The sequence below is a fragment of the Colletotrichum karsti genome (genome assembly GCF_011947395.1).
Source record: "Colletotrichum karsti strain CkLH20 chromosome Unknown Scaffold19, whole genome shotgun sequence".
NCBI classification, from domain to species: Eukaryota; Fungi; Ascomycota; class Sordariomycetes; order Glomerellales; family Glomerellaceae; genus Colletotrichum; species Colletotrichum karsti.
Window position 1 is genome coordinate 727,588 of NW_024065919.1, and position 16,181 is coordinate 743,768.

At 52.5% G+C, this 16,181-nt stretch overlaps 1 protein-coding gene across 1 annotated transcript; it reads left to right on the plus strand.

Moving 5' to 3' along the window:
• Window positions 1–509: 509 nt before the first annotated feature.
• CkaCkLH20_06551 (uncharacterized protein) lies at window positions 510–1,984 on the plus strand (the record flags this gene model as incomplete). Its single annotated transcript, XM_038889268.1, has 8 exons — window positions 510–569; window positions 637–669; window positions 732–822; window positions 871–912; window positions 973–1,127; window positions 1,218–1,255; window positions 1,316–1,453; window positions 1,561–1,984. 8 exons carry the CDS (start codon window positions 510–512, stop codon window positions 1,982–1,984), a joined length of 981 nt encoding a protein of 326 aa, XP_038745566.1.
• Window positions 1,985–16,181: the final 14,197 nt, after the last annotated feature.

Below are 16,181 nucleotides of genomic sequence, written 5' to 3' on the forward strand. Positions count from 1 at the left end.
ATGTAATGTTTACTTAATTAAACTTTTGATCATACCCATTTTTCTATCGTATAAGCAGATGGTCATTTAATCTGATAAGCCGCCGTTAGGTTGGAATGGCTTTCCATAAGTTTAGAGTTGGCAGCACTAAGCACTCTATTATTTTGTCAGCCGACTTGCCAAAACTTTGAGCACAAGAAGGCAGCCGGACCGATCTTGAGGACACAGGGCACCACAATCAAACATCGTGGCAGACATCGGTTGGGTTAATGTAAAGAGTGCAAGTTCGTGAGTTGCGGGGTCTCTCATTACCCTATAGCAGGTACGTCGACGCATGTTGGTGTTGGTTGATTTGCCGGCTCGCGACGCAGCCAAGAAGAGGGGTTTATGTGTAATAACGTGGCCTGATGAGGCGAGGTCACCTTAAAATAAAAGACCACCCCAAACTCCAACTGCTGTCAGTTCTTTGTTGTGCCCCTTTTCCCCCTCGTAATCCGAGTAAACTGGATCTGAACCTTGATCAGAAGACGATGGACATGCCCGCAGCTTCTCAACGCGACGCGGAGCCGCAGCTTGCGGTCGACGAAAACGTACTAATAACCATTATCATACTCCTACTATCTTTCTAGTGACTATAGTGACTAACCGATAGCATAGCATGATACGGACGATAGGTCTGAAGTCATAAGCGTAAGTCCAAGCCTGATTAATCCACAGACGTCGTTCAGCTTGTTTACACGTTCCATATTCAGAGCATTGCCTCATCGTCCACTAGTTTGAGAAGCTCTCTGAAGGACTACCGTGAAGAGAACGGGCGGACATATCACACTTACAAAGACGGAAGTATGTAAACAAGCTGGAGTTCTGGTGTAAAATGCTGATTATGGCCAGAATATAATCTGCCGAATGACGAGCGAGAGAAGGACAGATTGGGTAAGTTATTTGCCTTGGCCACTCAATAATTATGGAAGAGGCTACCTAACAATATCGTAGACTTTCAGCACCAAATGTGGCTTCTCGCGCTTAAGGATAGACTTGGTGTGGCACCTCCCTGCAAGGAAAACACTAGAGTCGGGAGAGTTCTTGACGTAGGCACTGGCACCGGCATCTGGGCTCTCAACTTTGGCGATGAGCACCCTGAAGCAGAGGTTTGTGGCCCTTTTCCCCATGGAATCGGCCTTTTTCTTCTGGTTCTTTATTAAGCAGAATGGTCATGGAACTGACGGATATCCACTTAGGTTTATGGCGTTGATCTGTCTCCAACTCAGCCAGACCTGTTCGTTCCGTCCTCTAACCCACATTTCTCTTGAATTGCCCTGTGTCTGACAGCATACAGCGTGTCTCCAAACGTCATCTTCGAAATCGACGATGTTGAAGAGACTTGGACGTGGAAGCAACCATTCGATTACATTCATAGCAGGATCATGACATCGAGCATTGGAAATTGGCCCTTGTACCTACGCCAGTGCTACGAGTGAGTTCTCAGGTCTTCTCTTATCCGCCGTCCATTGAACTGCAAGTTGCGGTACAATTTTGCAATCCCCAGTACTTTAAGCGCCTAGCTAACCACCAGAGTCGAAGCAATCTCAAGCCAGGGGGCTACATCGAGTTGCAGGAGATCGACATCGTCCCACGATCTGACGACGGAACAATCACCGCCGATACTCCTCTCATGAAGATGTGCACTCTCCTCGTAGAGGCGTCGGAGAAATTCGGTCGTCCCTTCATGGAGATTCCGACGCTCCAGGGCCTCTTATCAGACGCTGGGTTCGTCGACATCAGCATGATAGTCCATAAGTGGCCCAGTAACACCTGGCCCAAAGATCCTAGATTCAAGCATCTTGGTCTTTGGCAGAACGAAAACATGCAGTCTGGGCTTGAAGCATTCTCCATGGCACCCTTGACGCGTGGCCACGGATGGACTCGTGCAGAGGTTGAGGTGTTCCTCATCCAAGTGCGCAAGGATCTTAACAACAAAGCCATACATGCGTATTGGCCATCGTGAGTCTTCTTGAACCAAGATCAGTGCTTTGATCTGTCGTTATTTTTGTGAGTATTGACATACATGTGCAGGTACTGCATCGTTGGCCGAAAGCCAGAGGATACTTCGTGAGCATATCCCAAGATGGGGGGGCAACGGTTGTTCCACAGTATTCATTAACAATCGTTTCAAAATAAAGCTTGAACTTTGGGCCAACGAAAAACATTGTCCTCAGTTGATGTCAATGGAAGGAATCAACCCATGTTGAAGTCTGACTTCGCCCTTTTGAGCTTGCCCTTCAACCTCGTATTCATGTGTCTTCATTTATATCATTTGGAGTTACAATTGATCAATGGTATCATACGAATTGTATAGAGTAGGTAGTGAAGAATACTTTCCTCTATATTGCGCTCCTTTCTGAGTTCAACAAGTTTACTGACGAGCCGCATCTGAAGAGCCTTCCGTTTTAACCCCTTGCAGTGACAAGTCCTCAATCGCCATTTGTCAAGTAGACTGTATCACAATTCAAGCCATCCACCTTCGTAATGCTCTAGTCTACATCGATCTACTGAGCATCCGGGTAGCGATGTCATGCTCACAGCTAAAAGTCTAGAAAGCTTTTGCCAAAGTTCTTACCATTACGTTCACCCTAATAGTAACATGTGTCACACGATCATAAAGTTCTATGCGATTTCCTGTTCGGCAGGTCGATTGACGTGGCATACCTCAACCTCGGTCATGTGCTATCAAAGTCGGATCGCATCGCCGATTGCCTCGCTTCTTGGATTGCACATCTGGCCAATAAAGGGTCCAATAGCCCAGCTCTATTCAAACATCCCGGTCCCGCCGATCTGGATCTTCACCTCCCCAGAATGCAAACCAAGGTAATATCGGGAGTCTGGTTATCACAAGGCATCAGGCATACAACCGACCCTTCCGACTCGGCCGTATCGAGGTTTGATCATCGTGGCATTTGCCAAATGAATTTCAACATCAACATCATTGACAGAGAGCGAACCAGGTTTCCTCATCGGCAGGGGTCGAGTAGCCGGATTGGTTGGTCGAGAGACATGCCTCGCTTACTCCAACGGTCAGCGTGGCGAAGGTGGCATTGGATCTCAGCCTGCGACGATGAAAGCCATCACGAGATCAAAACAAAAACTGCGCCCGGACGCAGCGTTGTCAACTTGAGGCGTTCCTGAACGATACCTCTACCGTAGAAAAGCAAACTCTTATGTCTCACCTCCCGCCCCGACACTCCGTTCCAGATATTAGCGAACCAAACCGTCTTGCCTCTCGTCAAAATTCCCAATTTGGTTGCGGGTGCTGCCATACAACGCTTCCCCGGACCCCAGATTCTCAACGCGGCACATCGTCACCAGACCAGACCCCTTACAGCGAATCCTCCAGGCTGCCGTCGTCTATGCAAGGACCCAGATAAGCAATAACTTCCTAGTGGTGTGGTCATTTACAACACACTCGGGTCGCAAATTCAAGCGTCTTCTAACGGCAGATGCTCCCATATGATGCAGACACTGTTGGCCCACGTGGGTATACTCCAACGGCCCGGAAATACATTGCTTCATCCCATTTCACTCTTCTGGCGAAATATTGCTGTCTCATGACGGAGCCATCCTTTCCCTGGCAGAGAAACGGAGTTCGACGGTGCTCAGACGGGATGGTGCACACTTTTCCGCCTCCGCAATCCTCTTCTGTTTGCAGATCCAGGAATGAGCGTTGTTTGAAACCCTCACCGCCTCTATACAGAGATCTACGCGGGAGGCTGGTGAAAAGGAGACTTGCAACAGGACCTGCCAGATAGGCAATATCTTCGCATGCTTTGCCGTCAGCGTACAGAAGGACTGACAGGTCCACGTATCAGAGAATGGAATGGCCATTGCAGCATTCCTACACCGTGTGAGAGCTCTCAATGTCCCCTGTTACGCTTTGTTTTCTCGCTCAACGGTGAGGACGGGCGTGATTATCCGTCGCGTTTAGCCTAAACGACGCGAGTTCCCGATTCAGAAGCCACCGGTGAAGACGGGCTGCATGGTTATGTATCATTGTCGACAATACTGTACCGGAGGCACGATGAAATGTCGGTCTTTGATACACGACGCGTCAGTTTGGATTTCCTAGAACCGACTTCCTGGAACGTGATGCATTCGGGTGTTGTCAACGAAGCCTGTGGTACAACGGTACATCGGTCGTTTGATATGTTTCCAGGGGGTCATTACACGTCTGGGACAAGGAAAATAGGAAAACGAATTTTTTCCCAAACAATAAATCGATTCTTGAGAATTAATTATTAATTATTATTATTTTCTTTGCCTTTCGTCCCGTCTTTCATAGAGATCGTTTTGTTGCCACCTACAACCGCCCGCGTGTAACATGTCCGAGAAACCTGGGGTACATGACAACCTACGCGTGTTGCTCCAGTGCCATTCAGCCCTGGGCGAAGCTTAACACATGAGCTGACGGTGGCTTTCTGATGGGATAGCAGGTATTTTTGCCTTGACAGACTTCAACTTCTTTCAAGTCAACGGACGGTTCTACCCTTCCTTCATTGACATTTGACGATCGACAACTTCAACTCTGCCGCCAAGACGGAAAACTGAACGGAAAAGTTCACGGAAATTGGGAGCAGCCCAAAGTGCAAATCTGTGTTTTCGATCACCCGATCGCGATCGCAAGAGGCATCTGGGCCGAAATCCCGGGCCGCAGAATTGCCAAAAGTCACCTGGTACACCGAAGATCAAGACCCCTGACGTTTCGGTCAGCTACGAGCCACACCAGGCCCCAGTTCTCTCACCGGAAAGACTTCCCAACGAAGTCAAATCCCGCTCTTCCCTTCGTGTGCCAGTCCAGAACAGAAGGGCCGGACCGAATGGAAGGATGAGGTTTAGCAGACGCGTGCTTCAAGAAGAAGCTACATGTAGCTGTCGAGGGTAGGTGTGAGAAATGTCCAGTGTAAGCGAAGAGGAGCCCGCAATCTGCTCAGCCATGGTCCAAGCCTTTGATTCATTCCAATTATGACGAAGTTATCTTGCGTATCAAACAGAGTCCGAGACCTTCTCGGTGTATCATGCCTCCATCCATATCTCCGATTCTAAATGGTAGTCATGGAAAAGCCTACTGGCTCGTACACATCACACAACAGCAATAAACAAAACTGCAAGTGACCACCTGAATCCGCCACGGGTATGACAAGCCCCCAGAAATAGGCCAAGATCTGACCCCATGCAGTACCCTCCTCCGCACTTCTTCAAGTTTTCTTCTTCCCTCGTCTCACCACCTTTCCCCACGGGACATGCATCCCGCTCTGAGCCCCCCGCGCCGTGAGAGGGTAGACCGAGCACCGTCATACCATGCCGCACCCTCCCAGACAACAAGAGGGTTCTCCAGCAGTCTGGGGGAGGACATATTACCATACACCGCAACACAACAGGCGCCTGCTGGACGACACTCCCTCCCGCTCCGAGGCTGATTGTCCGTATCACAACGCCCGCCCACATGTTCCCCCACCCGGTTCGGCTTGCGGAATCCGCTGGCTGCGAGATGCGCCGGGCCGCGCGATCGCTTTCCAGCTCGTAACATTGGCCCGCGCCGTTTCACGCGGAGGACCCCGGCCTCGTATAGCCTGCCCATTGAGGTCGCAGGACCTCTGACCTCCTGTGGCTTGCTTCTGCGACCCCTTCCTATTGCCATTGGAATGCGTACTGACAGCACAACTTGCGTCTGTCTTAGATACCGTGTGTCCTTGAGACTCGAACGTGAACCGTGGAGGAAGGAAGACGCGAAGGATCAAAATGGCGTGGGAAAACGTTGTTCTGGAACTCCACGCGAGACATTTGAAATTTGACTTCATTGCACAAACTTTTGCACATGACCCTCAAGTCCTGATTTTGCACTGCGTGAGTTGGCGAATGGCAGACTCCCCTCGCTGCTTTGTGTCGATCCAGGACGTCGCTCCGGCAGAGGGATACGTTAAAGGTGTCCGGCTGTGATACCCAACCCCGGGTTCGTAAGAGTCAGGCTACCATTGTGCCGTCAAATTCTGCAACGTTGCGCATCCTCGAGGCTGAAGTAATCTTGCTTCTGTGCTCGGACTGGCGACACCGCCCCTTGCTGGATCGGAAAGTATACGAATTGTGTGCCTCTTGTCCAAGTCTATGCGTTACAGAGACGACGGGCTCTCCAAAGCCGGTCGGCTACTTGCAGTTGCCGTCCAGGGCTAGTTGCCAATTGAAGCTGTCCTCTGACGCACAAAAATTGGATGTAATTTCGCGAGAAGGCCAATGATATCATATAGAGAATCTATTCCATGGTATTAATCCGATAAACCTGATTCTATTGTAGTATATGGTCCCAGGTACTTCGTAGGCCGCAAGCACATGTAGTTTACCAGCTGACATGCTGGAGTCATACCCACAACGTTTACGCTTCAATGAAACTACAATTCGAGCCTCAGTTTTTCAAACGGATTAGTTTAGAGGGTTTGATGCTTCGTGGTCTGACCTTGAGACGTGAGATGATGTTTCTGACGCTATGACGCCTCGACTTGCCGGCTCACGAGACTGTGTTAATCAGTCGAGGCGTCGTCTCTACAAGAAATAAGAAAAGAAATATCATAACGGCATATTCGTTTTTCGTGTTTTCTGCCGATGTACAAAGCATGTTGCGGTGAGCTGCTTGAGTGAATAAGCATCGTCACCGGACCAAGTGGCGCCAGATCTGCCCCATGTCTTCAGAATGTCCCAAGCAGAGAAGGCCGCTGATGGGGTTTGGAACAGAAAAGAGGTGCTTTATCTTTTGCTGAGGCTCATCAACGCAAGTGAGGTTGGGGGAATCGGAGCCCCCGAATCCTTGAACGCAGGTGCTCCGGTCGGAGACCCCACTTCCGCCGGAGGCCCGGCCGTCACCGCGGACCCAGCCGATCCGAATTGCCGCTCCCACCTCTCTCCTCCGACTAACACCAGTGCCGCAATCTGACCTTGTACTCTCCTCACCGGTATTGAAGATGACAGTCTCCACAACCTCACCGGTGAGTTGTCTCGCGACGTCTGACCACCAAAAAAGAAACGGGCAGTCAGCGTCTCATTTGCTCCAAGACCACCGACGGTCTGCTGATTCTTCAATCCCTCAATCCCCCACGTCAGGATTCAAACAACCACGCCACATCTAAGATCACTCCATTCGCTCGGCCCGCAGCCTAAATCATCGACAGCAAGATCCACGCCACTTCCGTTCTTCAATCGTCTGGAGAATCCTACATTGGGGCCGAATCATCATGGAAGGAGCCGAAATGGCCGAGAGTTCAGCTTGGCATGTGGGGGATCTCGGACGGTGAGCAAGTGAGGGCGTGTAACGAAGCAGTGTTGATTGTAATCGTCTGCCTGCCTAGGTGTCGCTCATCTCAGGCCATTTTGAAACCAACCAACCAACCAACATCCTATCATCAAGAAACACCTCGTTTTCCAACGGTCAACGTCGCCAACGCAAATAACTCATCACCTCACCCGCGCCAGATCAGCGTTCACCTGACACCACCCCACCGGCCCTCGGTCTGCTCAGCCGCGGCGGTCGCCAACGCATCAATCATACCCAATCCTCACCAACTCGCAAGACACCAAAATTGGGGGACCAAATGTCACGCTGCGCTGACGGTCAGCCAACCTCGCGGCACCGCCGCGGCCCGTCCCCAGCCCTACCGCTGACTTCCTTTCGTCCAAAACGCTTCTGATTACCGCTGACAGCGTACTTTGGGTGTGATTTGGACAACTCAGTGATATCCACCCGCATTTCAAAATGACCTTCTGCCTCCAACGAGACGTGGGGGCCTGACTGGCCTTCTGTCTGCCTGACTAACCTGTTGGTAGGGCGTGTAACTGACAGACCGAGGCAGGCGAGCGCCACAACCGCTGCACAGAATGCATAGAGCCCGGGTCGATTGACTCCAAGCACAGCTCGTGACGATGCCCTCATGTCGCAGCAAATGCGTCTGCGACCCTTTACATGTGCCCAAGACGACGCAGTTCCTGCAGTAGAGCACGCTTGGGAGTCCGGCGGTGAATAGCGCATTCTTCACCGCATCTCGGACTCTGACTCTCCTCCGTAAATAACAGATCCGGCGCGACTTCGTCGCCGGACACAACACACCACACATGACTCCAGTCTGTATGTCTCTCTCCGCAAGTGCGGGCTCACACCGCATCCGCGCGTCAGCAGAACCAACTAGCTTTCAATCGCTACCACTTCCAACACCAATCGAAAATATTATCCTAAGTCCGACCCCAGACCGGAGAGACAGGAGGGGGTGGTCATTCGCCTTGCGCCTAGCGCCGAGATGGCTTCCCGCCGCCCCCTCGGGACCTGTGCAGTCGCGGTTTGGCCGGGCAGCCGTTGGAGAGACACAAGCGTGCGGGCAAAGAAGACCGCGGGGTAGTAGAACATGCCGAAAACAGACACATCTGATCTCTGTTCTCTTTGATTCCCATGCTCCTGCTCAATGGGAATCGCTTGTGCCTTGAGACCAGACCGCCCGTGGCGTAGGTCAGCAGCTTGTCAGGGTGATGTGGATGGTGCCGCCGTCAAAGACGAACAAAAAACAAGACGCGCGGGAAAGCTGAATGAGAATACCACCACACTCGAACAGAACTTCCGATTTACCGTCCTTCGGTACCGCCCCGGGCCCCCGGGCCCCGCGAATGTCTTTGATTGTTCAATCTCACCCGCTTGATGACACTTGACATCAAAAGAACCATGTTCCGTCCGGTAAACACGCCCTTGGAATAGACTAAACACTGGGCAGAAACAGAGAACAAACGGAATTGGAACGCTGGGTTGGTCGAAATTCGACAGCGTGGGAGATGCAACCCATCCCGCATGACGTCCCAGCCAAGAACGTCAGGTCCAGTCTGCGGCATCGCGTAAGGCGCAACGGATAAACGCCGCCGAGAAAAGGGACGAGGAGGGTATTTTTGGGGGTCGACTGCTGTAGGGCAGGTCAGCTGTGTACACATTTCGGGGCGCAAGGTGAGTAAGACACCCGGATCAGAGCGAAACGGGAACATTCGAGTTGCAGCGATGCGATGCTGAAGCCTGGGGCTGCGGCACAAAGAACGGCGATCAGGAGGCTCGGTCGAATAATGTCCAATGACAATGCAGAGAATACCGAGAAACAAAAAGAACGGCTGATTCACGTCGCCCTCGATGTCACCCACCACCACCCGTCCAATGCCCATGTCACCGCCTATTTGGAGAGCACGCTGTTCTTCAACACTTCGAAAAGTAGAATGCAAAGGAACATTCCGAAACGACAAGGCAGATAGATCTGTAGGCTTGAATTCTGGGGTCAGTATTTTCGTTTAGAATAGGCAATTGACTCTTTGGGGTTACAATCATCGACCCCAGGTTACAAGGAATGTCATTTCCCAATCCGCAAACGGATTCTTTCCCGCATATCCTAAGAAGTCATGAGAACAAACGAAGGACGGGAGGTGTCTCTGCACTTAGCCCCCGAGACGGCAAAGAAAGAAACCTAGTCATAGTAACGGATCAAGGACAAAAAATAAAATAACAAATATTCAGAGTACTTTTGAATATTTGTTTCTTGACTTGACGTCCGTTTACACCCCCCGTTTGGCGATACCCCCATCCAGCTCAGGGATCACGGCTCTTGTTGCCCATGTCCTTTCGCCGTCACTGACGGAAAGATATCAGAAACATGGAACATAGGAGTCGTCATCTGGCCCATCAAGTCGCCGCTGGAAGTTGCCCGAGAAGGAAAGAGAAATGCAAAGACCGAGCTGACCGAACGCCACATATCTGGAGAAGGGAATATGGGACGCAGGCAGGATTCCGGGGAAACTTCGTGGAGGCCCACGTCGACTTCCCCTCAATCTTCAGGGCTGACGGTATTTGCAAGCCTCGAAGTGCGGAGAGACGGTCTTGGCGAGGGGTCACCCACGGCCGAGTGAGTGTGGTTGGTGTGGACCTGCCTCGGCATTCTCTCCGCTAGCTCGGGAATTCGGGTCCGTTTAGGGAAACTCAGCTGTCGTGGAAACAAGAAAGGTGTAAAACGTTCATCCGGGGCATTGTCGTCGTCGTCGTCGTCGTCCGGTTGGAAGGCAAAGGCTAAAGCACATCAGATGAGAAGAAGAATCGGAAGGCGGTGGACTGGGAAGACCCTGAAAATGGTGGTCTTGAGATGTGTGTGTGTGAGTGGCGCGTGGATGGAAGCGACGGTAATTAGTGTGTGTGTGAACCCTGATTTCGGATTGTATTTCCTAGACATTGATGGCCAAGATGTCGTGGAGTACGTAAATCAAATGATCCGTTGCCGGGATGGATATTCTTCAAGATCCAGGAACCACGGTTCTGATATTGGAGCTATGCCACGGCTTGCCAACCTCCTGCGACGGTTGCAGTTTCTTGGTGCGGAAATATCTTGTTTAAGTTGGAAACGGAGCGCGGAATGGGCCTGCTAGAGTCGGGCAAATGGCATTCTGGTTCCCTGAATTTTGAAATGTCACGACGTAATTCCAAGGCAAGACCGAATGCGACCACGTCGTTCCGCAACGGAGCCCGTTCCGAAGAAAACCTCTGACACGCAACTCAACGCATCCGACCCGACGGGATCGGCTCTCGACGATGCAGCATGCGGGGGAGAACACGATCCCCTCTGGCGGAAAGGAAAGTGGATTATCGTGCCTTGCGATCGGTATTTTCGATGTAGAGTCGTGTCTTCTTCGAGTACGCTCTTTTTTTTGGCCGAGAATTACTCCTCGTTTATCGTACGTGAAAGTGCACAACAGAAAAGACCCAACGGTGTGGATAGGCTACACGGGGGCCGCTAGCAAAACTTCGACACGATGGCACTTCGGTGCAACTCCGGTGGTGATTCCGGAGCGGAGCCCGCCCCAAGAAGAATCAGTTCCAGGTTCTCCTCTTTCTCCAAGACCGAACCAGCCCTGAACAAGACGACCAGGTCTGCGATGTCCACAGCAAGGAAGAAAATGCCCAACGTTGTTCACGGTCTTCAGGCCAGTTTCTCCTCTTTCTTGGTTTTTGGGACTTACACACAACACACGCCCCCAAGATGCCCATGTCACACGCGCGGTGTTCTCCAGCAAAGCGCAACGGCGAAGAGGAGACAGCTGAAGACCAGGGTCTGCGTAATGTGAGCGCTCTCAAAGGCTGGGACAACTTCGGTCTGCAGGGTCCTGTTCCTGTTGCCCATCCCCCAGTCCGCGCATTCGGTCAGGGGGGGCTTACGCCTGCCACTTCCAGCATTCAGGTTGGACCAATATCACTTGTATTCCCCCTTGAGGTCTCCACTGGTCCTCGGGTTTGCTCGGGATTGCAATCAAACTGCTTTCTCTGCCCTCAGGCTGCGAGAGAGGGGGTGAGCCCGGTGAGGAGGAGCCTGGAGGTTACCCCAACGTCGTTTTTGGGCTGCCACGAGGCAAAAGTTGGAGGAGAAGACTCTAATCTCCGCTTTTGCGGGCTTTTTCTTTGCGACAGTGTGTTGGAAATGTCTGGCACCTTCGACAGAATGACCAAGTCTTGTCTCTTGGTGAGCTGGACTTGCGAACAATCTTGCCAGTCCCTCAAGGAGCATGTTCGTGAGATTCGGAGCCAGGGGTTGCGAAGGATGTGATCTGGTCACGAACGTTGTGGGGTTGGCGTGAGGTTTGCAGGTCGTGTTGGCATGTCTCGCAAGGCTGTCCAGAAGAGTCTATGGCCTCCAGATTGCCTAGAAACCTTGTCGGAGAACGACACGAGACTAGCAAAATTGAATGGAAAATTGAATGAGTTGTAAGACGACGTTCACACCGTCCTCCTTGGTCCCGGCCGGGAAGACAATCTGAAGGGGTCCTGCAACGCCATCCGTCAGCAGACTTTGATTGAAGTCGTCCAGGACCCTTCGTGCAGCAGACCGTTTGGTCTGGAGCGCTTGAAGCCCAATCTATTTAGCGCAAGGAGTCGATACCCTTAGGGTGACAGCTAACCAGCTCCAGAAGGCAGAGAAAGGACTGGCCGACTGGCCTGGTGAATCCATGTGGCCAGCAGAGTCGCGATTTACCCGACGGATTTAGCCACCGTTACCGACTGGTGGAGGATCCTTTTCGCCGCGTGACGAGCGACAGGGCTGCAGAATGTCACGCCGCTGACTTCCGGGGCACTCCCGGCCGGCGCCAAATGGACCGAACGGGCAGCTCACCTGAGGTGCGCCTCCAGCTCTGCCCCGAGGCTTCGGAGTTCACTTCCTGTCTCGAGGGCCCAAGGTGAGTGACCGACCGCGGCATCTGGGCAGGGAAAGTGAAGATACCTTCGGTCAAACGTCGCCGGCGACGACGCTCCTGCGAGGATCTGGCTGACCTCGCCCCCGGGGGCATCTGGTTCCCCCAGACGATCTATCGCCTCCGGCCCATTCAGGGACCACCGCAGATCATGCGCCTTGCGCGAGTTTCCCCGGATGCAGAGCACGAGCGCCAACGATGTGCGCAGAAATTGATACGCGGGGTCCTTGCCGTGCGTGGACATCGCCATTCAATGGTCCAGGAAATGAAAAAGACCGCAGATGTTGATTCCTGATGGATGGACATGATCGTCTGCTGTAGTGTTTCATCTGGTTGTGTCTGGAAGAGACCCTTTGGGCCGTAAGGTCACATTGGCATCTCCATTCAAACACTGGAGTAGGAGTAGAACCAGTTCTTGGACGACAGCCTCGTGTCGTGGATGAAGCGGCCTCAGTTTTACGGCCGGGGCAGGGGTGAAGTCCGTGGACTTGAAGACGCATTTTGCCACCATCGTAAGAAAAGTCGATCCTCCTTCAGGCGGGGGAAACGGCCGTTTTGTGGAGTTTTCTCCGTATCGTGACCCCCGAAAAGCTTCTCACGTGAGACGAGCGATAGGCGGCGGGGGGGGGGGGGGATTCGCGAGATATGCGCCTGTGGTGACTGGCTGGTTGAGTGAGGGGAAGAGGAGAACTGGGGAACGCGAAGAGATCCTCCGCCCACGATGCCTCAACTGCCAGGCCAAGAGATTCGCAAAAGTCAATCGACCGCGCCCTCGTGTACTTGCAAAAGAATGAGTGGATAGGGGCGTGATAGCAAAATCGTTAATGGGTTTTTACGACTGGGATGAGGTGAGTCTGGAAGCGGACAGACCTGCTCGAGAATGGAGCGCAACGCGGTTCTGGGCGAGATACTCCGGACTCCAGACTCCAGAGCGGAGAAATACCGACTATCAGTCATCGAGCGGCGCAGAAGATGCCATGAGTCCCGTGATAGGAATGCCGTCTTCGCCGCTCCGCAATTCGCAATGCCCTTCACCTCCTGGGCCCTCCCAGGCGAGGCTAGATGTCGATACTGATCCTGAGCAATGTCTCCCGACGCCGATGCCTTTGGACATGCCAGCACGTTGTTCTGTCGAGTTGCCCTATTCGGCCTTCACCGGCCGAGCGACCGCCGCCGCCGTCCGCGTCCCTGCGTTGCAGGGGTTCATGGCCGTGCTCCGGACTCTGTGCCGGAGGTCGCTTCTTGCGTGCTCAGTCAATTCCACTACCCTGTCATTCAGCCAGACCTGTCTACCCGCATGCTCGCGCGGTTTAGACGCGGCAGGGCTCTATCTTATGAGTGGTGCGCTACAAACCACCCGGCTATCAAACTGAGGATTGAACGTCCAGACCGTTCGCTGGTATTCCGTTCGTATTCTTCTCATGCAACCATTGAAGAATCATGTGCTCTTCAAGCCTACCGATCGTCGTTGTTCTCAAACAAAGGACAGCTGCTTCAGAACTCATGCGCGCGATATGCGATAGCTTGGGTCATATCCGGGTATGCCTCTTGAGAGTTTGCGACCGTAGATGCGATCTGAGATGCCAAACCCAACACCCCGGACGCGGTGGTGTGGCCAGCCCTCAATACCATATGTCCGGGGTCTTCTGAGTCGCATGTCTCTCCCCGCGTCTCCGGATTCTGAAGCCCGGGGGGAGATGGACCATTCGTCTGTCTCGAAATCGAGAGATACCACACGCCAGTGACATTTTTTGAAGTCTTTACCCCTCCGTCATACCAATTCGCAACCAGGGAAGGCAGAGGAGGGGAAAAGCCCATAAAACCACATGTGAATGTTCCCTCCCCTTCAAAAGTCAACAAGCCGCTGCTGGATCGCTTCGGCTCCCTGATGGATCTCGATGACGGGATGCGCTAGGAATTCTCACGATATCCCTTACGGGGTGTAAGCCGCGAACGAAGTTTTTTTGCTGCTGACCATCTCGGCTTACGAATGGATGGATACCCCCCATCAGCCCCTCCATCTCACCAAGCGAGCGTGTTCCGTGTCCCGCGGCGCACCTAGTGTAGGAGATGGCTTCCCGTTGCCGTTCTCTGCGCCGAACAGAATATGACGAGACGCCGCATCAGCGAGACCACCAACAGCACGTCCCCCCGGGGAATGTGACAGGTGACAGGTGACCAGATCCGCGGGCTTGATCGGTAGCCTCGCGCATCGCGGGACATCGGAGGACAGAAGCTGGAACCGTCGTCGCCGGAGAAGACGAGACGAACGCCAGAAAATCGAGGTGCCGCATCTCTCAGCTCGAGCTCCAGATCGAGCCGCCTGCGTGCCTGGCTCGTCTGCCTGCGCAGCATCAAGATCAAGATCAAACTCGACAACCCCTCATTTGGTTGCGCCTCACTCGCCCTCCTCCCTGGGGAAGACTGCTGCTGTGGCATCCATCCCCTACGCAAGAGGCGTTCCTGACACTACCCTCCGGCTTGAACGTGACAGAGAACCCTTAATATTTTGCTCCGGCCGAACGTGATCCGGATGTCTCAGGACAGACACGCGGGCGAGCTGAGCCTGCACCACCACCCACCAATACACAAAAACACGAGCGCGAGAGCACACACACACTCGCAAGGGTGCCTGCCACGCCCTGGCAGGCCTTCCCGTCCGGGGAAGTGTTCCGGGCGATGTGATTCTGGCGGGATGTCGTCCAGGCGAGTGGGCGAGAATGCCGCCGGGAGAGACCTCCGTAAGCTGGCACGGGGATGTCGAGGAAAAAGCAAAAGGAACGCTTGAACGCTTTCCCAGCCGCGATTATTTCTGAATTATTATCACAAGCGCAGTTTTATTTTAATATTTTCTAATCTCGTCTTACACGCCCTTCTGAGGGCCGAAGGGGGCTCTCTCTCTCTCTCGCTCGGGCTGGGTCATATGTGAGATTGTGTGTTCATGCTTATTCTGTGGCCAGCATTCCCGAGAAATAATTGCAAGATTTATTTCTGAGATATTTTGGATTATTTCAGAAAACAAATATTCGACAAAAAGGACGGTCCGAAATAATCAAGGCATTCCTCAAACCCACCACACATCCGCGCTCCCCCGTTTTTATCGGATATTACAAACGGAGCCTCATTCATGGACCACGGAACATCGTGCTGATTTCCTGACGTATTTTCGGTGTGGCAGTGACACATGTGGCACCTTCGATTTTCTCCCGGCTTGATCACGATCGTCTTAATTCCCAAGGTTTTATGACGCGATGCTGCATCGCCGTACCTCGTGCCTTACAGGAAAATGGGGTTGAAGATCGGACTTAGAGCTCAGCTGTGCAGATCATCAGGGCCGCCACGTCTCTCCGATTTAGCTCTTCCGGGCGGCGCCATGACCGCTGGAGGATCCGTCTCCTTCGCTAATCGCAACCTCGTGGCACATTCCAGGTTCTCCGTCCACGTCACGATTGCTCAGCATCGACTTTCGACATGTGCTTTACCTCAGTATTTGAGCTCGTGGTGATTGGTAGGTAGTGTTTTGAGCATGTGAATTTGAAAGGGTATGGAAATTAATGAAAAAACTGTAAATCGATATTAATTCTTATTTTCGGATTGGAAGAAACCATCAACTTGGGTCTGAGCTAGGGATTGAATGACAATGCTAACCACAACTGCTTCCCCGCATTTTGGAATGATCTCTCTGAGGGTATGAGTTCATCAACGACAGGTATTACATGGTGGCTGATGAACATCACTTATCCAACAAATCGCTCGACTTACGCTATCTACATTTCTCCCTTATTGAATCCCTGGATAGTGACCGGATATCAAAGCTTTCACATTGTAGCTACAAGAGATCCTAACCCGTATGGTCTCTTTAACGACCCTTCCGTGCCTCTCCCAAGCCATGATGTTTCTAAACCTCCGCTTTGCTC